The sequence below is a fragment of the Bos grunniens genome, chromosome 16 (assembly GCF_055505025.1).
Source record: "Bos grunniens cultivar Pamir isolate PY7600 chromosome 16, Bosgru_T2T1.0, whole genome shotgun sequence".
NCBI lineage: Eukaryota > Metazoa > Chordata > Mammalia > Artiodactyla > Bovidae > Bos > Bos grunniens.
Window position 1 is genome coordinate 16,016,983 of NC_141180.1, and position 26,222 is coordinate 16,043,204.

General features: G+C 42.7%; 1 protein-coding gene across 2 annotated transcripts in view; it reads left to right on the forward strand.

Moving 5' to 3' along the window:
• The window catches only part of COLGALT2 (collagen beta(1-O)galactosyltransferase 2), a 121,520-nt gene that overhangs the window by 72,788 nt on the left and 22,510 nt on the right, over positions 1 to 26,222 (forward strand). Inside the window, exons 2-6 of one of the 2 annotated variants that reach the window (XM_086343425.1) lie at positions 663 to 773; positions 3,677 to 3,794; positions 5,697 to 5,831; positions 10,615 to 10,819; positions 17,403 to 17,522. In XM_086343425.1, the coding sequence (XP_086199551.1) occupies positions 663 to 773; positions 3,677 to 3,794; positions 5,697 to 5,831; positions 10,615 to 10,819; positions 17,403 to 17,522 (689 nt within the window). Of the gene's footprint in view, positions 1 to 662; positions 774 to 3,676; positions 3,978 to 5,696; positions 5,832 to 10,614; positions 10,820 to 17,402; positions 17,523 to 26,222 lie in introns of both variants that reach the window. The other variant, XM_086343426.1, reaches the window with a different exon arrangement.

The window sequence follows — 26,222 nt, forward strand, 5'->3', positions numbered from 1 at the left end:
TTGAAAACATTTATGTTTTAATAAATGACTTAAACTCCTTTTTCAGTGAATCAGTTTGTTAAACTTTCAAGATAGAGCAGAAACAAGTTTACATACATTGTAGACTTCTGAAGGTATTCTATCTTGTGACAGCGATGGTGGAGTTATCCAGAATAAATACGTGGAGATACCTTGGGCTTTGAATTTTATACTGAAAACTGTCATTGTGATTTTCCCCTCTGTTGCGTGTGTGTGACTAAAGCAGCACTGGTTAAACATTCTGTGGGACTTGAAAATGCAACTGAATTATTGCTTAAATTGAGAGTTGCTCTTATGAAGTTAAAAGGTAGATACCTAAAAATCGGACACCTAAAAATTAAAACAAATGGAAAACTTTCCAAAAGTATTAGTTAACTAACCCATTCATTTTACACATATACTGTTTTTTAGATCGCTTTTACTATTGGCCAAGTCCTGCTTAGGGATCTAATGACACAGAGATGGTTGAAAGCCATCTCTTTCGCTTCAGAAATTGTCTAGATTGGAACACGAGGGAGTCATTTTCATATGCACAGTGTCTAGAACTGGCTGTTCTCCTTTCGTTTATCTGGAGCCCTTTGGCTTCCTTCCTCGGTCTTTGGATGACATAATAACGGAACTGTGTGGTGCTTTCTCTCATGCAGGGCGGCCACTGACCACAATGTGGATAATACAACAGAAATACTCAGGGAGTGGCTGAAAAATGTACAGAAAGCCTATCACTATGTGGAGTGGAGGCCTATGGACGAACCTGAGTGAGTAGCAGAGAACATTCTGTCAACTCGTTGTCTACCCTTCCCCCGCCGTAATCAGTTTTCCAGTCACTTAGGTTTCTAATCTTAGAGGCACATGTGATTTTTCATTGTCTTTTGTCTCTGTAACTGATAGTAAGTTACAAAGACCTGCTATTTCTTTCTTTGACAGATCTTTGTATTTCTTTTCCTCTTTGCTCATGCAGCTACCAGCCAAGTTCAGACCCTCATTAGTTCTCAAGTAAATTAACACAGTAGTGTATGTTTTAAAATATTGATATTACTTATTCATACTTTGAGTATTAACCTTTTATACTTGAGGGATCATAGTGAAAAGCTTGTATTCTTCTTATATTTACCTTGCTTTTGAACCCATCATAACTTGGTAATTGTACCATAAGTTAAGTTGCCTGCTCAGTCGTGTCCGACTCTTTGCGACCCCGTGGACTGTAGCCCTACCAGGCTCGTCCGTCCATGGGATTCTCCAGGCAAGAATACTGGAGTGGGTTGCCATTTCCTTCTTCAGGGGATCTTCCCAACCCAAGGATCGAACCCAGGTCTCCCACATTGCAGGCAGATGCTTTAACCTCTGAGCCATAGCAAGAGTTAAAGAGTGTCTCATTATTTTTGTGACTGCAGAGTATCCACTGATGGGTGAACCATAATTATTTAACCATCCTCCTACTGATTGACATTTACATTATTTCCAGTCTTTACCCTAGCAATCTTTTTTTTTTTGGCTGCGCTGCACAGCATGCAGGATTCTAGTTCCGGGACCAGGGATTGAACCTGCGCCCCTGCACTGGCAGTGCAGAGTCTTAATCATTGAATCACAGGGAAGACCCTACTGCAGCGACTTCTTAGTTGCTTTATCTTCAAAATGATACTATATACCACACTGTCAAATCAATCTACCTAAAATATTAACGATGGCCTTTCATTTCTTTGTTGAAAAAACTTCAGTGACTCTCTACTGCCTACAGAATGAAGTTCAAATACCTGATTTGAAATATTTCATAAATATTTTTAAAATATCCATATCTTTATACCAGTATTTCCTAAAAGAAAACTGCCTTATCCAGATGTTCCTTTTATTTTCAACCCCGGGCTTTCCTTCCCTTCTTTGTGATAACCTTTATCCCAAATTCTACCTGCTACCAAAAGCTGTGGCTAATCATTCCAATTACAAATGTCTACCTTCTCTCAACACTTGTATTGCTTATTTCCTGTATCATCTTGTTTGGCACAACAATAAACTTAATGAACATTGACTATCTAATTCATGCATTTTTTTCTAAGTTATTTTATTTTTTATACAGGGGCTAAAATGTACAAATACTTTATGTTTCACTCAGTGCTATGTTCCTGTAAGCACTAAATTTATGCTTGTTGAATAAACAAATGAGTGAATGAGAATATGAATAAATATATTTCAAACTTAATACTCTAAATGTTCCCCAGGCTACTATAGTTCTAGATTAAGGAACTGTAGAAGTGGGATGAATTGAGCTGCTGAAATTTTTCCCAGGAAAAGTCATTTATTGGAAATTGAATATGTATTATAGAAATAATAAATGCTGTTCCAGAACAAAATTTGTTCTTCTAGTCTCTCACTGTATAATATTTTTTATTACATGTACATATATATGTATCTACATCTAGGTCTCAATCTCAGCATATGGTCTATAGATGGAGCAAACCTTAACAATCAAATGTGGACACTGTAAAAGATTCTGAACACTTTTTTGGAGTTACTTATAATGGAATTTGGCCCAGTTAGAGTGGCCCAGAAAAACTCTATGTACCTCTCCCAAATCCTGGTAATTTTCTCCATAGCCAGATTTTTACTAAATATATTGTATGCCAAGGTCAGTGTGAGAAATATCAAAGAAGGTATTTTTAGGGGCAACATATTCAGAAAAAAAAAAAGACAGGAATTCCACTGAGTTTTGTATAAATGATTGGGGAAAACATTTCAGAAACTTCCTGTGTAATAAACAGTTTTATTCATCTTGTTTGTATGGTTATGGTCTCATTTTTGTGGTTTCTCTTTTACTGAGGCAGATGTCCTGCCAGTGTGCAGCTACAAGAACTTGAAGTGGTGGCCAGTTTGGGGCCCCTGTGACTTTATCAATGTCCGTACCAGGTGGGAGCTTTCAGAAAGGTTCTCAAGGGTGAGCCAACCCGGCTGCCTCCATGGCCGTGGATGAGTCCTGGCAGCCTTGTGGGTGTTGAGAGACCTTCCAGCATTATGTATTTGCTCCGTGATCTCACTCCGTCTGGGGGAGATCAACATATTGGACTCTGTAGAGTCCTTTACTGACACTTGACCACAGAAAATAAACCTTTGTTTTTCCCAGAAAGCTCCTAATTTGATGCTGTAACATTTTCAAATGTATCTGATGGCTGAATGTATGAGACAGTGTCTAGGAACATGAGCTTTGGGGTTATTCCTAGATTCAAATTCTGGCTATACCCCTTATTAATGGCATAATGTTAAGCAAATGACTTAACCACTCTGACCAATTTCTTCGGCTGTAAAGAGGGGAGAGTGGTAGCACTTCATCATAAAAATAGTGAATTCTAATGAGAACTGAAATATTGGGTCAGCCCAAGAGTTCATTCAGGTCTTTCCATAAGATGTACAGAAAAACCCAAACAAACTTTTTCGCCAGCCTAGTGTTTTGTATAAAGATTCCTGTGTATGGGAAGCAGAAAATTACTTAATCTCTCCTTGCTCCAATTTCTTGTATGTAATAAGGGGATAATGATAACCATAATAGTATCGACTTCCTAGGGCTACTACTGGAAGATAAAATGGATTAGTATGTAGTGCCTGCAATATATACGCATTCAATAATTATTAGCCATCATCATCATAATTATTATTATTATTATTATTATAGGTCTTACCCTGATGAAATTGGACCAAAGCACTGGCCTGCCTCCCGTTTTGCCCACGTGATGAAACTACGGCAGGCAGCCCTTCGAACTGCGAGGGAAAAATGGTCAGACTACATTCTGGTAAAACAGATGTTTAATTTCTTGACAACTATTATCTAGAATGTGTCCAGAGCAGCTATCAAAATGACCGCTTTTAGGCCTCTCCTCCTCAGTGTTCTAATAAAGGCACAAGAAAAAATCTGGAGAACTTAATATCGTGAGACCTGGATTTCATCTCAGACCCGTTCCTCATATGCATTTTTAGTGAGTAAGCAAATAAGCTCCTGAATTGTTCTATCTCTTTATTGTAGTAAACATGAAAAACCCTAAATCTTTTTAGTTCAGAGGGAATGCTGTGGGTAAAGCAACAGTAAAGGTCTTAACTTCTCGGGACTTCCCTGGTGGCCCAGGTGCTAAGACTAAGCTCTCAATGCAGGAGTCCCGGGTTTGATCGCTGCAGCATGAGGGTCAACTAGATCTCACTAAAGAGCCTGCGCGGCTGTATGCCGCAACAAAGATCGAAGATCCACACGCCACAGCTAAGACCCGGCACAGCCAAATAAATACATTAAAAAAAAAATTTTTTTTTTAAAGAAAAACTCTTTAGAAGAGTTTCGGGGATATGAGAAATTAATTACTTTTAAATAGTCAAATTAACAGCCCTGAAATGCTGTTCCTTTTGGCTCCTGAATGTCTGAGGACCGGCGCCTCTTGCTTGGTTTCCTAGTTGCTCCTAATTATGCTGGACCCTCCTGGTGAATTTCTCTCCATAAAGAGGCCCCATTACTTTCCTTAGAACTTGCAGAGTGGTCCAGAAACATGCTGGCCTTGACGATTAGGAATCCATGTTCTGTCCCATCCTTGTCCTCCAGGAACCTGGGTCTCCGTTGGAAAGGACAGGTCCCTGAGCAGTAAGGAGCCGCAGTCCCTGTTCTCATTTGAAAACGGACAGTCTTCTTTCTCCACAAGTTTATGGCAACCAAGTTCTTCCTCTGTGTGCATCCCCACAAATCCATTGAATTCTTTTGGCAAACCTTTTTCAGTGCAACACTAGAAATACCACCAACGAAACAAAGCCAGTGATGTTTCATAAAACTAATGGACGTCTGCTCTCTGACTCCTAAAGGGAACACTTTTGACCATCCTCAGCCTCGCAGTCACAACAGAAATCAGCCCAATAGTTTATCACACACCCATTTTCAATACAAATAATTTCATAGAAGAGTCCAGTTGTGCTGATATTTAACATTGCATAGCTGTCTAAATGTCTTTGAAGTGTACAAGTGCTGAGCCACAAAATTTTGAGTAAAGAGACCGACTATCAAAAGAATGAAAGCTTCTGAGGTTTTACTTTCTGTATGTGTGGGAAGTATACATAACATAAACTCTACCGTCTTAATTTTTTAAGTGCACAGCTCAGTGTGATTATTTTATATAATAGAAACTGCTATGCTGTCCCTGTAAATGAATGTGTTAACACAGATTTCTGATGAGAATGGGAAATAGCTTCACTAGTAAGTAATATACTTTAAACAAAAAAATCTAATTGTAGCATTAAGAGAGCATTGATGGATTCATTTGGGGCCAGTTTGACATTACTATAGACAACCTAAATAGGTCTGTTCATTTGTACTTAGAATAAGCATGCAATAAATGCAAATGAATCTTTTAAGGGCTTGAGACCCATTCATATTTTATACTTACCAAGGTGTAGCTTGAGTTCCAGTCTAGTATTTGCCCAGCGATAACACCAATTCATTGCTTGGTGCCTTATGCAGAGCTAAACATGTGGAAGTTAGACTGGATGCATTTTCCCTAAATGAAAGCTATCCAGCCCTAAGGGGTTTCCATAAGTAAAACATGGAGAGCTGGTTCTGTATGTCATGGGCAAGTTTCCATGATCCTTTGTCAAGTATTAGGTTACTCTTATACCCATTACTGAAAAGTACCTTTTCATCTGATGTTGTCCTTTTCTTTTCCTAGTTCATAGATGTTGACAACTTCCTGACTAATCCACAGACCCTCAATCTACTGATGGCAGAAAACAAAACCATTGTGGCCCCCATGCTGGAGTCTCGGGGCTTGTACTCTAATTTCTGGTGCGGAATCACACCTCAGGCAAGTGTGTTGGTTAACAAATTAAGGTTATGAATTTTAACAAGGCAGCCACCTGTCAGCAGTAGCCCCGTGAATCTTTTCTGATTTTCTCCCTTGAAACACGCATGTCATTGTGTTACTAGAGCAAGGGTTTTCAGGAAAGGAGGTAAATCCATGTCCAATACCAGAACCCAAAGAGCTCTTCTGTATTAATGAATTGTGAGGACATTATTCTAATGAGTTTAGGATTAGAAGCTTTAAATTAACCAATAAAGCTTACTGGGATTTGTACTTTTCTTCTCCCTGATTCAGAGATTTTCAAAAAATTAAATATTTTTGGTCATTAAAACTCACATGCGAACACTGTAAAAAACTGGAAATAGAAAAAAAGTTTTTTAAAAAACATCATGTTAATTGCTCCCATTCTAACATCATAGATAACAGATTACATGTTTTAACTATATCATCAAGTGGCTATTATGCAATTTACTTAGCCTTTCTTTTAGTTTAAGAACATTTATTTACAACTTTTAACTATTATAATAACCATCATGATTAACATAAAATTTTTCATATTTAGTATTATTTCCTTGGGACAGCTTCTAAGAAGTGAAATTAGTGAGTTAAAGAGTATTAAACATTTTAATGACCCTTGATATGTTGCCAAATTTATTTCCAAAGAAATCGAATAATTGGAACTACTGTGGTAGATGTTTTTACAAAATTTAAGTTATTTCCATCATCTCTCTTTTCTATTGTAAAAATCTTCAAAGTCTAGAGAGGTGTTGCAGTGAATGTTTATGGCTGGTTGTATTTCTGATTCTTTAGTTAATAAATTAAGAGAGATAAACTGATCAATGTAATATATATCAATGTAGGCTAAAGATGCTCTAAGGGAAAAAGTGTATGTTAGATGTGTTCTCATGCTCAAAGAGCTAAATTTTCAGTCCCTGTTTTATATTTGGTTTGGTTTTGGATGAAGAAAGAGGCCAGTGGTGTGCTGGTAAATACTTGGTGGTGGCTGTCTGTAGGGAAAACCCCTGATTGGCAGCATTTGCTGGTTTTCACGGTGTCAGTACTCCCACCTTGCAAATGTTGTTTAAGCTGAGGGGAAGGTTAAGTCAACTGAAGTGCGGTCACTTGATATAATTACTAAGTGCATGCAAAGCTTGCTGTTCGTGGTTTACTTAGAATGGTGGGTGTTAGCATGATTTTTGTTCTTACAGATTTTAAACTATCAACATAAAAACTGGCTTGCAAACTCCCTGAAAATTTAAATCCATGGCTCTTGCACACAACTGGAGTGGGCATTGCTCTTTTGTTAACAAATATTTCCTGCAGTTCCAAGGGATTTTGAATGTATGGTATCCACATCTCTTTTAGGGACGCATTAAGTTCATATTTATAAAAGCCAATCAGTTCCTTGAGGAGAAGATATTATATTAAATTTAAGTTCATACAGTCTCAGTTAATAATGTGCAGCACTTAACATGGCAGCATCACTCTAGGGTGTTTTGAATGAGTCAGGCACTGCTACCAGCATCGAGAGTGGATTATCCTCACAACTGTGGCCTTCCGGTTTCTGTTGTCTTACTTGCTTTAATATTAAAAGCTCACTTACTTTGCACGGTAAAAGTAAAATCTAAGCAATTTGGGGGCAATTCTTATTTATGTCTGTTTCTGGCTTTCTGTCATCCTCAGTCAGGCTTCTGCGAGGGCAGGAACAGAAACAGCCAGTGACTTCATAAGCTTAAGTCAAGCCTTGATGTCCAGTGCCTTTAAACACATTCAAAACATGACCTTGGTTATGTCTGGCCACTAAGTAGGAATGATTACCAACAATATTCAGTTTATGTGGAAAAAGAGACGCATCTGTTGCCTCCACCTCTCTGCAGGAAGCATATGAGGTCTCTTTCTCTCCTTCTTTCTCTGCTTCCTTCCTCCCTGTCCCCAGGGTATTCTGTGATTCATCCTCATGAATTTTCCAAGCTCCTCAGTCTGAGAATATTGTTCCTAAGTAGTCTAGAACTTTGCATTTGGTGTGTGTTCCTAGGCAGTTCCTCTAAAGAACCAGTTTTCCCTTTATCCCTTGGAAAAATTCTTCTATCCCTTGGAAGAATACTAGTAAGCTGAAATATGTAAAGTAATCTTTGTTAAAGGCTAATAAAAAATCGCGGGAATAATAATCCTTCATCTACTGCATTACAGTTTCCAAGGTATCTTCATAGACTGGATCACATGTGATCCCTTCTACAACCCTGGGAGATCAACAGACCAGTTTTTACCCCATCTTTTCAGGAGGAGAAACTTAGGCTCGAAGAGGTGAAGCATGGAGTAAGATCAATCAGCTAGATGATGATGAATCACATATCTTCTGAGGCTTCTTTTGTGATCCCCTTGTACTTTATCACATGGTCAGTGTGAGCATTAGCTAGACTAGAACACTAGTCTGGAGACTAAAAGAAATGCTGGAGAAGAGGCTGCAGTGCCTACCGTGTGGGTAGTGACACCACTGCAGGAAATGTGACCCCAAAGTAATGTGACTGATTAAGGAATATGCGAGAACTTGTACAACTGCTGGGTATCGTGCCCTTCAGAGTCCTGGCCCTGTGAAGTCTTACACTTGTTCCATGAGCCTGCTGTTGCCTAAAATGTATTTTAAAATGCCTTTCCAAGTTTCCACATGCTTTAAAGTATATTTTGAGACACATCTTCATCCTCTCTGGAATGGATTTGAGCTTTGGCAATAGTCAAGTTACAGACTTGGTGCCACTGGAGTATAAAGCTCCAGTGGATTCTGCACCCATGTGGGCTAAAGCTGGGACTGTCAATTTACTGCTGTGTCTCCAGCATCTCACACAGCTTGGATTGCAGTAGGCATTCAGGAGATGTTTGTTGAATGAACAGTTGAGCTTGGAGGGAAAGCAAGCTGGGTTACTCCAAACCAGTGTGTTCAGAACCACAGAGTAAGGGCATTGGTTGTCCTGTGTACTTGCCCAGACGGAACTTTCAAAGAGGAATCCCCCCTAAAACATGTAGCAGTGGCAGGTCCACCAGAATAGTGAATAAATAATTGCATTGGAAGAAGGCCCCATTAATATGTTTAAGTACTGCATGTTTAGTTAAAAATACAGAGTGAAGTAAGTCAGAAAGGAGGGCTTCCCTGGTGGCTCAGCTGTAAAGAATCTACCTGCAGTGCAGGAGACACTGGTTTGCTCCCTGGGTTGGGAAGATCCCCTGGAGAAGGGAATGGTGACTCGTTCCAGTATTCTTGCCTGGGAGATCTCATGGACAAAGGAGCCTGGTGGGCTGCAGTCCATAGGGTTGCAAAAGAGTTGGACATGACTTCGCAACTAAACAATAAGTCAGAAAGAGGAAAACAAATACCATATATTAACACTCAGTATTGCATATATATGGGATCTGGAAAAATTTTCCTGATGAACCTATTTGCAAGGCGGAAACAGAGACACAGATGTCAAGAACAGACTTGTGGACATGGTGGGAAGGAATGGGGGTGCAAATTGGGAGAGTAGCATTGATACATATACGCTGCTGCTGCTGCTGCTAAGTCACTTCAGTCGTCCGACTCTGTGAGACCGCATAGACGGCAGCCCACCAGGCTCCCCCGTCCCTGGGATTCTCCAGGCAAGAACACTGGAGTGGGTTGCCATTTCCTTCTCCAATGCATGAAAGTGAAAAGTGAAAGTGAAGTCGCTCAGTCGTGTCAGATTCTTAGGGATCCCGTGGACTGCAGCCTCCCAGGTTCCTCCGTCCATGGGATTTTCCAGGCAAGAGGACTGGAGTGGGGTGCCATTGCCTTCTCCACATATATACTCTACCATGTGTAAAACAGATGGCTAGTGGGAAGCTGCTGTATAACACAGGGAGCTCAGCTCTGTGCTCTGTGATGACCTGGAGGGGTGGCCTGGGGGGTGGGAGGGAGGCTCAAGAGGGAGGCGATATATGTATACATATAGCTGATTCACCCTGGAGAAGGAAATGGCAACCCACTCCAGTATTCTTGTCTGGAAAACTCCATGGACTGAGGACCTTGGCCAGCTACAGTCCATGGTGTCACAAAGAGTTGGACACTACTGAGTGACTAACACACAACTTCTAGCTGATTCATGTTGTTGTACAACAGAAACCAATACATCATTGTAAAGCAATTATATTCGAATTAAAAATTTTAAAAATCAGCCAGTGTAATGTAATTTTAATAACAGCCATTATTTATCAATGCTTTCTTGGTGCTGGGCACTATTCTAAGCATTTTTCAGGTTTTTCCTTACTTGACAGAGAACCCCATGGAGTAGATAGTGCCATCATTCCTATTTCACAATGAGGAAATAGACACAGTAAGGCTGAGTGGCCTGACCAACACCTTCATGCAGTAAGCAGCTGAGGCAGGACTTGAACTCAGGCAGCCAAATCCCAGAACATCTGCTTTCCACTGCTCTGCTCAACCACCTCTGACTGCTCACACTTCGTATACATATATTCAATGACGTCATATACATATTCAGTGACGTCGTACGTGAAAGCTGTTATGTGAATCTGTTAAATGAAGAGATGTGCTGAAACCAAAACTGTTTCTGATAACAAGACCCTTTTAGGATTTTTTTTTAAATGTAAGCAGCATTTCTTAAGCTCAGTTGGACATTCTTAGGCCAAGATAAAGGAGAAGGTGGCTTTGCTCCAGGATTGGTACTGGTGTTCATTAGGAGTCCATTTAGTGGAAGGTTGGGAAAGGGGAAGCCCTCAGATCAGAGAAAATAACCCACCCATCTGCTCTTTCCAGGGCTTCTATAAACGAACCCCGGACTATCTTCAGATTAGAGAATGGAAGAGGTTGGGCTGCTTTCCGGTCCCCATGGTTCACTCCACATTCCTAATTGACCTCAGGAAGGAAGCCTCTGACAAGCTGATGTTCTATCCCCCGCACCAGGACTACACCTGGACCTTTGATGACATCATCGTCTTTGCCTTCTCCAGCAGGCAAGCAGGTACTGTTTGTATGCATGTTGTATTGCCACCGTGGAGATGCTGCAAATGACCAGCTCCTTTGTTTTGTGCGTTTTATAATAAAACACTCTAAGTAAGGAGATGGGCTTCCTACTGAGGTAGTGTTAGAGGCACTCAGTTATCTGCAGTAACCATACCAGCACCCTCTGGGTTGCTGTCTCTATGAGCACCAATGACCAGAAGCCAGAGCTGGCCCCTACCCAAGAATCCAGTCTCTCTTTTTAAAAAAATGTGGTGACCATGGCCAGAGGCAAGTGATTGGCTCTTGATGGTGCTATTGCATTCTCTGCTCATTAAAGAAGTCCTTTTATTAATTAGAAAACTGTGACAGAGGTCCAGAACCACACTGGAAAGACCCAGACTTCAAAAATGGTGGTTTATTTCTTTTCAAATAAGTGAGCTAGTACAGTGACTGTGTTCCACAAAGTTTTCAGAGACCCAGGCTCCTTCTCTATTGTTTCTCCACTCTCTGTGAAGTATTAACCCCTTAATAATATGATCCGAGATGCCTCATCATTATGGATGTAATATTTCAGTCATCAGGTGAAAACCAGAGAGGGGAGGGCACTCTCCTGTCCTTAGAGGGTACCATCTAGGAGTTGAACACATCACTACCTTGCATAGCCCAGTAGCCAGATTTAGTCATAAGACAACTCCTAGCTGTAAGGGAGGCTCAGAATATTGTCTTTATTCTGTGCAATCTAGAGCCCCAGTTCTCTCTCTATAAGAAGGAGAAGACAGATTTTGGGAGGCAGCTAGCTGTCTCTGCCACAGTCCTCATGGAAGGAAAAACAAAGCCAGACTTAACTGTTTCATAAACCCTTGTAGACTTTTGAGGAAGACAAGTCAGTAGGAAAATAAGTTATTACCCTGTGTCACTTGCACAAGCAATCAGAGAGGATATAGTTCACTAAAGCAGGTCAGCACAAAGATACATGATATCCCGAAAGCAAAGCTTTCTGAGGATCATTCAGATCTTCCTGACAGAGGGCAGCTCCCATTATCAATGAGCCAGAACTGTGTCACTTAACCACTTGCAACTGTGAGTTTAGAAACCAGAAGAATGGTGTATAAATTCATGTGGCCATACAGTCAAGGTGGATGGGATCATCTACAGACCGCAGGTGACTGAGGCAGGTTGCTGGCAGGTGAGAATATTAATATAGATTCAAGTTACAGCTCACATCAGGCCATCCTAGACGCCATACGTGTCCACTCATCAGTTGTAAATTTAGTAGAAATGAGAATATTTGGTGGAAATGTGGAATGCTGGCTTTTTTCCCCTTGCCTGCTAGAGCCATTTAGACTCTCTGGCCAGGTATAGACACTTTTTAGGACTGTGTCAGGGCAAAAGCAAGGTCCTTATCCTCATGTAGATTGGAGGGTTTTGTGCAAATCCTTGTGTCAAGGTTAATGGTAACTGCTTCTTTCCACATGGTCTGCAATTGGCTCTGATTTCTCCAGGATGGAAGCAAACTCAAGGCCTTCCCAATCCTTCAGCTTGTGCCATTGCCTTGGCTTAAGAGCTCGAAATAAGGATGTTTCAAGAAAGTGAGCTATTAACAATTACAATAATGATCCGTGCCTAACAAAGGCCTCCTTGATAAACATTGCACGAGGCATTATTGTGACCCAGGCACTAAATTATTATGATATATCTTTTAAACCAAGATTTGGATTTGGAGCTGGAAGAATGACACAGGCTGGATAGGAGTTTTTCAGCTATGCCCCTTGCTTGGGCTGTTCCCTTGGATTCCATGCTTTATTGGTCAGATTCCCGCGGGCCTGCCCAGGACATTGAAAGCAGATGCAGAGGTGCAGAGCCGTTGGGTGATTCAGGTGGGGAGAGGCGAGGCAGGGAAGCAAGGGGAGAGGATCAGTGGTCTAGGCTTTCCTGCTGTACCCAGCATTGTGTTAGGCTCTGTGACAGCTAGGGAGGTAAGATCTTTACACGTGGAAACATAAGTAATAGTTATGAAGCAGTGAAAGCTGAGGCTCAGATTAGTGGCATAAACTGTGAACAGGGCAGGAGTCAAGACAAGAAAGAATGGCTGTCATTTGGGAGAATGACAGAGCTTTCCTGACAGTCATGTGGTTCTAAGGTAGCACTTTTACTTAGCTTGGAGTATTTTTAGATGAGACTTAAATGAGCCTCAAGTCCTGCACAGCCCATGGAGTGTTTCTAAGCTCTTTCCTTCTTAATTTCAAAGCAAAACACTTCCCTTCTCTCTTGAAAGAATAAGATGAAAGATGATTTATATTCTTTTGTTCTCACTCTTATGAAGCTCCCCAGCTGTGGATCATCCATTGGAGTATCATTTTGTAAATACCCAGAAGGAAAGAGAAGGTCCACATGTCCCAGGCAGGACCATCTAACCACAAACCTTGAACCTTAATCTTTCACCTTCGACTCCAGACATTGCCACACGTGGGTGATGAATGAGAGGAGCAATCCAAGGGTGCTGGGCTGTGGTTGCTCATCCAGCCCAAGAAGAGAGCACAGGGGTCATGGGCAAGGCTCTGTGGATCCTATGAAGCCAGGGTCAGGAGTTCACCTCCCGCTGTGGCCAGTGAGCTGGGCTGTGTCTTGTGGCCACACTAACCATCTTTGGCGCCAGCCAATCATCCACCGTATGTCTGCTGTGAGTCAGAGAGGCAAGAGATGCGGGTGACGGGCAGGCAGAGCTGCTCCTGCACATCACGGGTAGTGAGCAAAAGGGCCTCCTGTGTGCAGGGGTGGCAGTCCAGAGTGACCACTGGTTCTGAGACTCGGCTTCCAGACCCTGGGCAGGTGGAGAGATACTTGGCATTGGCTTTTTAGGGACAGAGGTTTAGCACTAATGACTTACGCGGTGATCTTGGGCAGAGCACAGGTTCTCAGACTCTTGAGTTTCCATCACCAAGGATAAAGGTAGGTAGATCAATCTTGCAATGTTAATGTACTATATGAGAGCAAGAAAATGTTTTCCACCTTCCTAAGAGAAGTACAGGCCTTCAATATATAGTATCCTTCACCATTCTTTTTTAGAAAGAAAGTTGTTTGCCCCAGAATTAGCTTTCACTGAGAATACCAGATTCTTTTATAGATTTTATGCAATTATCAGCACATTTCCTTTTCAAATTTTTATATTCTTATCCAACTATCCAGTCACATAGTCACATCAAGTTCAAATAGTCCCCCTTGGTTTATTATAACATTAGCAGTCACCATCCTGTGCCATTTCCCCCTTTTAGAAGACCCAGCATTTTTCACTCTTAAGAGTCACATCCAGGTTTCTAAATAGCATGCTTATAATGAAGTTTCTGGGGTTCAGGGCTGTGCCGCATGGCTTGTGGAATCTTAGTTGCCCTGACCAAGGATTGAACCCAGGCCCTCAGCAGTGAGATGAGACCCCAGTGTCCTAACCACTGGACCACCAGGGAGCTCCCTTAATGCTACTTCTCAAATTTCTGGTTTTGCTTTAGGCCGTACCTATTGCCTCTACTGGGCTTCCCAGGTGACGCAGTGGTAAAAAAAAATTGCCTGCTAATGCAGGAGACACAGGAGACATGGGTTCAATCCATGGGTCAGGAAGATCCCCTGGAGTAGAAAGCAGAAACTCACTCCAGTATTCTTGCCTAGAAAATTCCATGGACAGAGGAGCCTGGCAGGCTCCAGTCCATGGGGTCGCAAAGAGCCAGACATGACTGGGTATGCATGCAAACTGACTACTACTGAAGAGGAGTTAGTTCTGTCCCCTCCCGCTGCCCCCTCCATGCAAAAACATTCTTCCCATCACCCGTCCTCTTTTTATTACTACTGCTTACTTTATTTTTGGCTGTGCTGGGTCTTTGTTGCTGCACATGGGCTTGCTCTAGTTGCGGCGAGCTGAGGACTACTCTCTAGTCGCTGTGTGCAGACTTCTCATCGCCGTGGCTTCTCTTTGGAGCTTGGGCTCTAGGGTGCAGGCTCAGTAGTTATGGCACATGGGATTAGTTGCCCCATGGCATGTGGGATATTCCTGGATTATGGATTGAACTCATGTCCCCCACATTGCCAGGTGGACTCTCAACCACTGGACCATCAGGGAAGTCCGACCCCGTTCTCTTGATAGTTATGTGGTACTGATAGAGCAATGATCAGTGTTTTTGTTCTTATAATCATGGAAACCAAATTCCATTTATAGACTGTGGGTAGTTTTCCTTTCATATATAACTTAACAATTGCCTTTTATATTTGCTTAGTTTTATTATCGCTGCTGTTGCTGCTAAGTCGCTTCAGTTGTGTCCAACTCTGTGCGACCCCATAGGCGGCAGCCCACCAGGCTCCTCTGTCCCTGAGATTCTCCAGGCAAGAACACTGGAGTGGGTTGCCATTTCCTTCTCCAATGCATGAAAGTGAAAAGTGAAAGTGAAGTCGCTCAGTCGTGTCTGACTCTTAGCGACCCCATGGACTGCAGCCCACCAGGTTCCTCCGTCCATGGGATTTTCCAGGCAAGAGTACTGGAGTGGGGTGCCATTGCCTTCTCCGATTATTATTGCTAATACAACCCCAAACGAATCCCTAATCATCTAGATCTCCTCTCAGAGCAGTCAGATTTCAGCAGATGTTCTTTGTGTGTGTGTTGGGGGGATTCTCCTGGAGCTCCCTGGTGTCCTCCAGTCTGAGAGGAGCCACAGTCGTGGACCTGCGACCATCTCCTCTTCTCTTATTGACTCTTCTGTTCACTATGTCCTGCGTTGTCATCTTCTTTTTTTTTTTTATAATCCTCCTCCTCCTTCCTCCCCCTACTCCCCTTTCTTCTCCTTCTTCCACATCATCCAGCCACTGTCTGAGAAAGTGTGATGGCAAGTAAATATCTATGACCCTGCGTGTCTGAAACTGCCTTTCTTGTCTCCTCACATTTGATGGATAGCTTGGCTAGGTCCCATCTCTCCTTTATAACCGAAGCTTTGGAAAGTTGAATGGTAAAATTATTTCCCTAATTAGGGTCGAGAGGCAACCTAAACATTAAATCATTTCCCTCTGTTTCCTGAATTCATCACCACTTTGCACATGGGTCCATTTGAGTTTGAAGTTCCTCAGAAGCATTTATGTCAGCAAACAGTAGCACTAGTGAGTTCTCCTGGTGAAGGCAAGAGAAGTGACAGTGCTTACTGGTCCAGCCTTGATGGGAACCAGGTTCAGTCACGGGGAGGAGAAAGACTCTTTTGTTTTTTTGTTCTTCCCTGCTAATGCTACGAGACGGCCTCACCTGGTTTGACAGGTGATGTAGCTGACTGGAGGAAATGTCATCTGCACAAAACAGAGAAGTCTCTATGCAGGTAATTCTCTGTCTGGAAAGCATAGGTGATTATAGAAATTAACAAATCGGAAGCTTGGACACATGCACCAGAGCTTGGCAGGTTCATCTATTTACTTAAGCAATCTTTTCATTTGTCAGGACTGCCAGTTGCTGGATCTCTCTGAGGCCCTTTTGATTCCAATATCCCCAGCTCCCTGGTTGAACCAAGATTCTGTGTAACTCTTGGAGTTAGCCAGCTGGGGCAGCGAAGACGGGTGTTGAAAACGAGAGGGCTGTGCCATGACTCTGGTATTGTCATACTACAGCTTCTTACCAGGTCTTGAAATGCAGGCTTCCTTTTGTCCCTTTCTGACTCTTTTATAGAAGTTTCATGTCAGTTGGTCAACTCCAAGTCCATGTGGGCTAAGAGAAGAAATCAAGCCATGGAGACTCATGGAAAATTTTAAGTTTCCTTTGTTTTTTATTTTTTGTTCTGCATATGCCTAGAGTTAGCTTTAATAATCTGTCAGCCTTACGGGATTTTCCTGTTTGCTTTCATATCAAATGTGGCTTTTATTCCTCGTCTTCTCTTTATTTCCTGTAGGTGGATTATAGTGTTCCATTCTGTTCTCTGGAACAGGAATTCCTTGCCTCCTTTTTGATCCCTTTGTGCCTTTAGTGTTCCTTCCAGGCCACGAGGATGCTTTCTCTTCAGAGAGAAAATATCAATTTCCTCTGAGCTGAAGAGTGGCCCAGGTTTTTTATTTTGCCTCCAATACTGTGTTATACTTTCTTAATAAAGGAGCATTTTTGAGGTCTACATACCCTGCCTGAAACAACTACTTGTTCAATTTCAGTGCCAAACAGTCTGGTCTCTTTTTCGTTAGTGGTCATCGTAAAATGAAGAAGTGTACTTTCTTTTTTTGAATTTTGTTTATTTGTTTATTTTTGGCTGTGCTGGATCTTCACTGCTGCTCGGGCTTTTCTGTAATCGTGGCGAGTGGGGTCTGCTCTTCTTTGCAGTGTGCAGGCTTGTTCTTGTGGTGGCTTCTCTCGTTGCAGAGCACAGGCTCTAGGGCATGCGGGCTTCAGTAGTTGCGGCACCCAGGCTCTAGAGCATGGGCTCAGTAATTGTGGTGCACAGACTTGGTTGTTCCATGGCATGTAGGATCTTCCCCACCCAGGGATCAAACCTGTGTCTCCTGCACTGGCAGGTGGATTCTTTTCCCCTGAGCCACCAGGGAAGCCCCAGACGAGTGTTTTCTGATTGGCCGTTTTTGTCCCTCTCTTGTGTCCGCAGGCATCCAGATGTACCTCTGCAACCGAGAGCACTACGGCTACCTGCCCATCCCCCTGAAGCCCCATCAGACCCTGGAGGAGGACGTCGAGAACCTCATCCATGTGCAGACAGAAGCGATGAGTGAGTGACCCAGGCTGGTGGTAGCGGCTCGTGTTCTGTTGCCCCCGTGTCCCTATCAGCCACTTCTCTGCTCTCCCAGGACTGAACTCTCATAGTCTGCCTTGGCTGAAACATAGCTGTTCATTTGTCCATTCATTTCAAACTTCTCCTTATGTGAAATACAAATATGGAAATGTGTCTTTGCCCCCTGGGAGCTTCCCATCCAGGTGGAGATCTGGGTACACAGTAAATCCATTTCATACCATGTTATAATGGCTACAATGGTGTTTTGTGGTATGGATTTAAACTCTTATTTTGCTGCTTTCTAAGTATATGACTTTAGGCAAGTAATCTAACCTTCTTAGTTGTGAAATGAAGGTAAAACATCTAGGATTTGGGTGCCAATTCCCCATGATATATATAAAAAGTATATTAACAAAAACAGTAATTACAACTTCAACTTAATAATAGCTTATGATGTAGCAGATATCATGCTAAACATTTTTTGTACTTTGTCTCATTAATCCTTATAATACTCAATGAAAGGGGTTTTATTATCCTATTAAAGATGAAGAAATTGGGGTGCAAAGCACATAAGTATCTTACTCTAGATCATTCTGCTAAATAAATGACAGATTGGGATTTGAGCCCATATTGCTATCTCCAAAACTCAGGTTCTTAAACACTGTATCATATTGCCTCTGGGTCTGGCATGATGTCAGAACTGGTAAATGCTTGATAATCAGGGGCTACACTAATTATTATGTATAATGTGCAGTGGTGTTTAAAAGAGAAAGTAACAAATATACTCTGCCTAGGGGAGAATCTTGGAAATGGCTATGCAGAGGAGGGAACATTTGCATAATTGAATCTTCACTCCGTAGCTGGGAAACTCTGTTATTCATCACTAGCGTGTAGGAGGTGGGTATGTGGGCAGTGGGTGTGACTGGGGAGGCACAGTGGAAAGCAGGGCTGGAAGGTGGGCAGGAGCTCAGTTAGAAAGACCTCTGGACTTTTCCTGAAGGGAAGGGAGCTTTTAAAGAGATTTTAGCAGTGAAAGGTCAGGTTAAAATCTGGATTTAGAAAGGTCACTCTCTTGGTAAGAGAAGTATGGCTGCAGCCTAGGGCACTGGATGCTGGTCTCCGGTCAGAGGTGAAGAGATCATTTTGGATATTACATGGTAAACTAGGCAGAAGGTGGTGAGGATCTGAGCTAGGGCAGGAGCAGTGAGAGTAGAGATGAACCTTATGACATAGACTTGAAAAGACTTAGCCAAAGGTTTGTGGATGAGCAGAAGAGGGACTGAGGGAAACTTCTAAGTTCTGACTTGAGTGTCTGGAATGACTGTAGGAATGTTAAACACATGTAGATTTAAGAAGACATTTACAAAGAAAAATCATGAGTTCATTTTAAAACCTTGAGTGGCCTGTGAATATCTGTTTCCTGCTGCTCACCCCCAGGCAATAAATTCATTGTTTCATGTTAGTCTCAAGACATAACCCATCCCCTGCTGCCTAGGAGGCACCCAGCAAATCTTTGTTGAATAAATGAACGAACTGCCCAGTGGATAGATGGAGCGATGAATCTGACACTTAAGTTCTATCAAGTCTAAAGATGTTAAGTGGGGAATTCATCAACAAGATAATGTGATATCATAGAATTTTAAGAAAACAGGAACATGAGATATAGAAGGAAGTTCAAGTAGGATAAGGACTGAAAAAGAGTCCAATGAGTTTTTTCAGCTAATTTCCATAAAAAGGATGGTTTCAGAAAAGGCTGGCTCAGAATTTAAAGTGTTTGAGAAGTAATTAAAAATCAAGGACACAGAGAAGAACAGAAATGTTTCTTTTAAGAAACATAGTTAGGACCAGAAGGTAAGAAGGACAATAATAATAATAAAGACTCATCAGAAGATCCCTTTAAATAGCAAGGTCTCCTACTGTATTCACACAGGACTGTGTTTGCAAAACATCAGTCAGCCCAGTATAGCAGGTCATATTGGTGGTAATGAGCAAAGCATGACCATAGACTATACTTGGAATGGGGAGCAAAGCACCCCCACAGTACAGCCTTTGCTGCTGATGCACATGATCATTTGCAAGCCATTTGGTCTTTCCTAGTCTCAATATCCCTGAGTTTGCAGAAAGAAAGAAGAGCTCACTACTATTTTCTATAAGTACAGAGAATAATAGAGATAATGTGTGTGTTGAGGGCGGGGAACCAGTATTCATAGAGGGAATGAGATTTGAATCATCAGTTGGTTCACTAGCATAGTATTTCTAGAACCAGCCCTCAGGAATTTCTTTTGTGAATTTCTTTAATTTCAGTATGCCTGCCTCTTCTCTATGTTCTAGACCCAGAGGCCAAGGGCAGTATCTTATTGCCTTCTATCTCAAACACCTAGCACAGTCCTTGATATATAATTGGTAACGGACAAATATTTGCTGAATGCATGACCAGACAATGAAACAATGAGCAAATGAATAAAACCTGTGTCGCAAAGTGCTCTGAACATGAAGTTAGATTCACAGACTTGAACTCAGGCTGTCATGTAGGCAGAGAGAACAACCTCTCAAAGCTTTAGTTCCTTTATCTGTGGAGTAAGGATAAGAACACTGACTTTGCAGGGTTGAGAGGAGCACATAAAAGAATAGACATCAACCCCATAAGACTGAGAGTGTTCCTGTTACTGGGACTCCATTCAATGCTTGGTAATGTGCCTTCCCTTATCAGCCCCATCGCATGACTGTCAGTCTTGACTCCAAGTAGATGTCAGCTCAGAGAGGCTGGCCAGAGCCCTCTCTTCTTTTCCTCCACAGCAGGAGTTGCCAGCCTCCAGTATTTAATGCCCGATGATCTGCAGTGGGGCTGACATAATAGTAATAGAAATAAAGTGCACAATCAATATAATGCTCTTGAATCATCCCCAAACCATCCCCTTGCTCTGGTTCCTGGAATCTGTCCTCGACCCTCTCTAGACCATGCACAGCCTGTGGCCACAGTAAGGGATTCAGGTTTTTATTCTAAGAGTAATAGGATTCCATGTGGATGGGGGAGGGAGAGTGACATGATGTGGTTTATGTATTTAGATAAATCATTCATGCTGTGGTGTGGATACTGGCATGTAAAGGGACCAGTACATCTCTCCTGGTGAGAAATAATGGTGGTTGGAATGCAAACTGTAGCCGGGAGGTGATGACAAGCAGGTGGATTTGGAATATATTTTGAGGGTAGAGCCAACAGGACTTACAGAGAGCTGGATGCAGCCCATGAAGGAAAGAAAGGAATCAAAGACAACTCCAGGAGTCTGGCCTAGTGTACGGTTTAGTGAAATTGGAGAGGCTTTATGGGGAAAGACTTGGAAGGGAAGTTGTGGCCATGTAAGCTTAAGATATATATTAGACATCTGAATGGAGAGATTAGGAGACACTTGAATATGTGAGTCTAGACTTCAGGAAAGAGACTCCAGTTGGAAACAGACACTTGAGAGTCATCAGCATTAAAAAGACATTGGAAGCCATGGAACAGTGTGAACTTGCTTGGCTGGAGAGCATAGAGGAGGAAGAGGACAGGGTGGAGGACAGATCCCGGCGGGGGCGGGGAGACACACAGCCAGTGTTTCAAGAAGGAACCAGCTGCTTTTGAGAAGTCAAGTAAAATGAGGATAGGGAACTGATCACTGGTTCTCTCAGATAGAGATCTGTGATGACCTTGATAAGGACTACTTCAATAAAATGAGGACAAAAGTCATTGGAGTGGGCTGAAGAGAGAGCCATGGGGAGATGAGAAAGTGGACTCTTGTTGGCATGGGAGATAGAGAAATAGGGTAGTGTCTGTAAAAGAGTGAAAAATCAAGGGAAGAGGCTGTTTTGTTTCATTGTGTTTTGTCTTTTAAGTTTTTTTTTTTTTTTTTTAGGATCAGATTTTAACTTGTTTGTTAATGAGAATGAGAATACTAATGAGAAAAGTCCAAAACATAGTGAGAATTTAATGATGTAGAAAAGAAGATATTTAAGGCCCTTGAGAAAACAAGTTCTAGATAGAACAGGGATACTGTAGCTACGGGAAGGCAGGGTATGTAGGCAGAGAGGCAGCTGGGCTTGATGTGGAAGGGAAAGATGGGTCTAACTGGGCTTTAAACATTTTCTCCGTTACATATGTGATCCAGTCATCAGCTCAAGAGAGTGTTGAGGATTTCAGGAGAGAGGACAAGGCATAAAATAGACCTCTCAGAGAGTGGGAAAGTAAGTTTACTGTGGCAGCATAATTGCATCATTTGGCAGTATCGAGCGCCAATTTGACATCTGTGGTTGTAATTTTGAAGTCACTCAGTCAACACAACAGTGTGAATTTCTCTCTTCAGTGTTCTTGGTGGGAAGAGAACAGTTGGGTTTAACCAGGATTGGAGTTTTACCAAGCAAGATCAGTGGAAGAGAATGAAGGGTCCTTCCAAGGGATGGTTAGAGCTGTAGACCGTGAAATCTAGGTTGGGTACAGATGGGAGTGACAACAAAAAGGGTGTGATGGATGCAGACAATGTGGTGGGCCACTGGAAGAATGATCGCTGGTGCTGGATTGTTGGTTTTTGGATCACCATGTGGATGCTGTTTCTAAGAGTGGTGGCGGGGTAGTGAGACTGGGAGCCGGTGGCTGAGGGAGCATGAATAGGAGGTACAGAGCCCTGCAACAGGCTTCAGAGAAGCTGGGGTTTTTGAAGAATAAAAGAGAAATCGGTTGGAGTGAGTTGGAGGACATGAGGAAAATCAGCTTTCACACTAACAGCTGAAAGGGAGGCAGTGACCTCAAAGGAAAGCCAAGTCTTGGTCAAAACAAAAAGGCAAAGAGACATTCAGAAAAAGTGAAGGGACTTAAGATATCAGGGAGTTTATGAATTTCAGACTGGAGTTTCTAGAGATCAGAGTAGAAGAGTTTGGATTGTGTGGAGACAGTGTATAAAAACAACAGCTAACACTTCTAAAGGCACTGACCATCACCATCATGTACTTGCTCATTTAGTACAGTGGGAGTTGGATAGAAAATTCAGGGACGTATGACCAGAGGCTCAATCTTGTCAAGGGGATAGTAGAAAACAGGTTGTGAGGCATGAGAAGATTGGTTGGACAAATCAGCATGAAGCAATGGGCTAGCTTAGGTGCCTCTTCTCAGTAATGACATTTTGAGGCAACAGAACGTCATGTAAAGATTGTTTAAAATATTGCATCTGAAGTTAAAAGATCTAAAAACTGAGTTCCAGCTCTGCCAGTCACTCACTATTTGAACTCGGGCAAGATTCTGTCTGGGAGTCCTGATCTCAGTTTTTACATCAAGACAAAGAGTACAAGCATGGACGCTCAGTTGCTCAGTTGTGTCTGACCCTTTGCGACCCTATGGACTGAAACCCACCAGGCTCCTCTGTCCTTGGGATTCTCCAGGCAAGAATACTGGAGTAGGTTGCCATGCCCTCCTCCAGAGGATCTTCCCAACCCTGGGATCAAACCTGAGTCTCTTACATCTCCTGCATTGACAGGCAGGTTCTTTACCACTAGCCAACGGGAAGCCCCAAACAGCACACCCTGCCCCCAGTAAAAGTGAAGATAAAATGACCTGGTGACTAGGAAATCACTTGTGTGTGTTAGTTGCTTCAGTCGTGTCCAACTCTTTGCGACCCCATGGACTGTAGCCCACCAGGCTTCCCTGTCCATGGAATTCTCCAGGCAAGAATACTGAAGTGGATTGCCATTCCCTTCCCCAGAAGATCTTCCCGACCCAGGGATCAAACCCTGGTCTCCTGCATCACAGGCAGATTCTATACTGTTTGAGCTACAGGGAAATCCTTAACAAATCACTTTACAAATTGTAAAGCACCTAAATGCCAAGCGTGACTGTGTGGTCAAGAACAGAGAAGTGCCTAAGGAAGAAGATTGTTGTGGCCACAGTGTGCATAATGAGTTGTAACGAGCAAGACAAAGAGCATACAAGTGTTTGCTGTTGCTGTTGCTGTTAAGTCGCTTCAGTCGTGTCCGACTCTGTGCGACCCCAGATACGGCAGCCCACCAGACTCCCCCATCTCTGGGATTCCCCAGGCAAGAACACTGGAGTGGGTTGCCATTTCCTTCTCCAATGCATGAAAGTGGAAAGTGAAAGTGAAGTCGCTCAGTCATGTCCGACTCTTCGCGACCCCATGGACTGCAGCCTACCAGGCTCCTCCATCCATGGGATTTTCCAGGCAAGACTACTGGAGTGGGTTGCCATTTGAAAGGTGTTAAAACAGCCCAGACATGTGAGTGAGGACCTGAGCTAGGGGGGTGGCTGCAGCCATGGAAGAAGTCCAGGAGAAACTATGAAGAAGTGTTAGGATTTGGTCCTAGCACAATCTTGCAAATGTTTTTCTGGGCATGACTGGGCTGGTGCTCTGTTCTTTGGGTGGAGTTTGTTCCGGTGTAGATGACAGAAAGAGCAACACGTGGTGGTCACCCAGGAGCAAGGTCTTACCAACTGAGCTTCTGCGAGCTCAGCCCCATTGCCCAAGGCCAACTTGAGGCCAGTGGCTATCAAGGTCTAGCTTTGGGGGCAGGGTAGAGTGGGAGTTAAGGGTTCATGTGCAGGACCTAGGTCTGACTAGGGTCAAATACCAGCTCTATCAGCTCTGTGACCTTAGGCATGTTATTTAAGCCTTTGTTTGCCTATCTGTAAAAATAGGGACCTGGCCTGTGGGACATGTTGTGAAGATTAAATAAATGGGAATATATATATCAAGAGTGTAGCCCAGAGTGCAGTGGGTAATAAGATCGCTATACCAATAGCTATTATTGTTATTCCTAGATCTGGAAACAATTCAGGCACCAATGAGGCACATCCCACCTGGTGGCAGTACACTGAGGACGTGTATAGGGAGGGATTCAATGAGGGACTGAATCAACTGTGGTTAATGGAGTCAGAAATGACCCAGAACAGAAGCTGGGATGTCTGATGACAGCAAAGAGGCATCTCTTCTCCCCACATAGTCACCTTTTAGGTCTAATTAATATCATCTCCTGTTTGTCCCTGTGGCTTAACTCTACCTTCAGCTACAAAACCCAGACCTGTGTCTCATATTTCTGTTCAATAGTGGCTTTCAGGACCAGCCACTTGTGGCTTTTGGGGGGATACTTGTCCTATGCACACAATGACTACCCATGTTTGATGGAAGCAAAGTGGCTAAAAGCAGACTCTTCAGCTGAAACGTTAAAGCCAGGCACCCAAATGGAGACCAATAGAGACCAACAGGGAGACCAAAATTTACCCTCCTCTCAAGTCTAAGGCCCAGGGAGGGAGGGCTAGACAGCTCCTCAAACAACATGAACGGGAAGGAGTTGGTATGTTAAGATTTTTTGCTTGTAAAACCTAACCCTGTACATGGTGACCCTGCAATCAACATTTGTTGATTTTAAAAAAAATTAACAGAGTTGGGTGGAGCAGGAAGAACCAAAATGTTCTGGGCTGCTAATGGAAACAGAAACACACTCACTGTTTACTCATAGAAATGTGATGGTGAGGGTCAGGTTTGAAATAATAAGATCATCTCCTGTGTTTGGCTTAGGAAATCTGTTTCACTAGTTTCTACAGTTTCACATGACTTGATCATAAGAGAAACTGGATATCATGGTTTCTCTTTAATATCCCAATAAAGGGTGAGTGAAACAAAAAATATTCTTTGGACAGCATCTCAATCAGGACAGCTGAAGTTATGCTGGGATATCTCATAGAGAATGCTGAAATCTCATTTCCACGTGTTGGCACCTCATTCTGCTGTTGCTGCTGCTAAGTCGCTTCAGTCGTATCCGACTCTGTGCGACCCCAGAGATGGCAATCCACCAGGCTTCCCTGTCTCTGGGGTTCTCCAGGCAAGAACACTGAAGTGGGTTGCCATTGCCTTCTCTGGCATCTCATTCTGCTGCTGCTGCTAAGTCGCTTCAGTCGTATCCGACTCTGTGCGACCCCATTCTAGGCTGCTTCAAATTTTTGCCTTCTCCATATCAACATTGGCTACTAAGATCATTGTGGTGGGACTGAGTAGGGAGCATGGGAGGAGAGTTTGTAGATCTGAATAGCAGCAACTCATATGGCCATGACTAACTTCAAGGTGAAAAAGCCCCTTTCATATACCTGAAATAGAGGGGAATGGATATTGATAGACAGTAGCAATGGCCATCAACAATAACCCGTTTACCTGCTCTCATGTAGCATTTTCCTTGTATTACGTCTTCAAGGAAAACCAAGTTGAGTACTTTGACTTTATGCATACCAAAAATCTTCAAGATCTTCTTGGGGTCTTTAATCAATATTATTTCTAACCTTTAAAACATATATATAAGCTTTTCTAAATAAAGCTTTTCGGAAATATGAAATAAAGAAAACTTTTATCACTTGAGATGTGACACTCGTCCCATCTGAAAACTTCATTGTAAGCCCTGTACCAAGTTCTGGGATGTGGCCTGACCCTTGGAGGTGTGTATTAGGGGCTTCCCTGGTGGCTCAGATGATAAAGAATCCGTCTGCAATACAGGAGACATGAGTTCCATCTCTGGGTCTGGGAGATCCCCTGGAGAAGGAAATGGCAACCCACTCTAATATTCTTGTCTGGAGAATTCCATAGACAGAGGAGCCTGTTCATGTTAAAATAAAGGATCTTTTGAGTACCTATAGCTAAACTTGCCTGGATGGAAGAAAAAAAAAGTAGT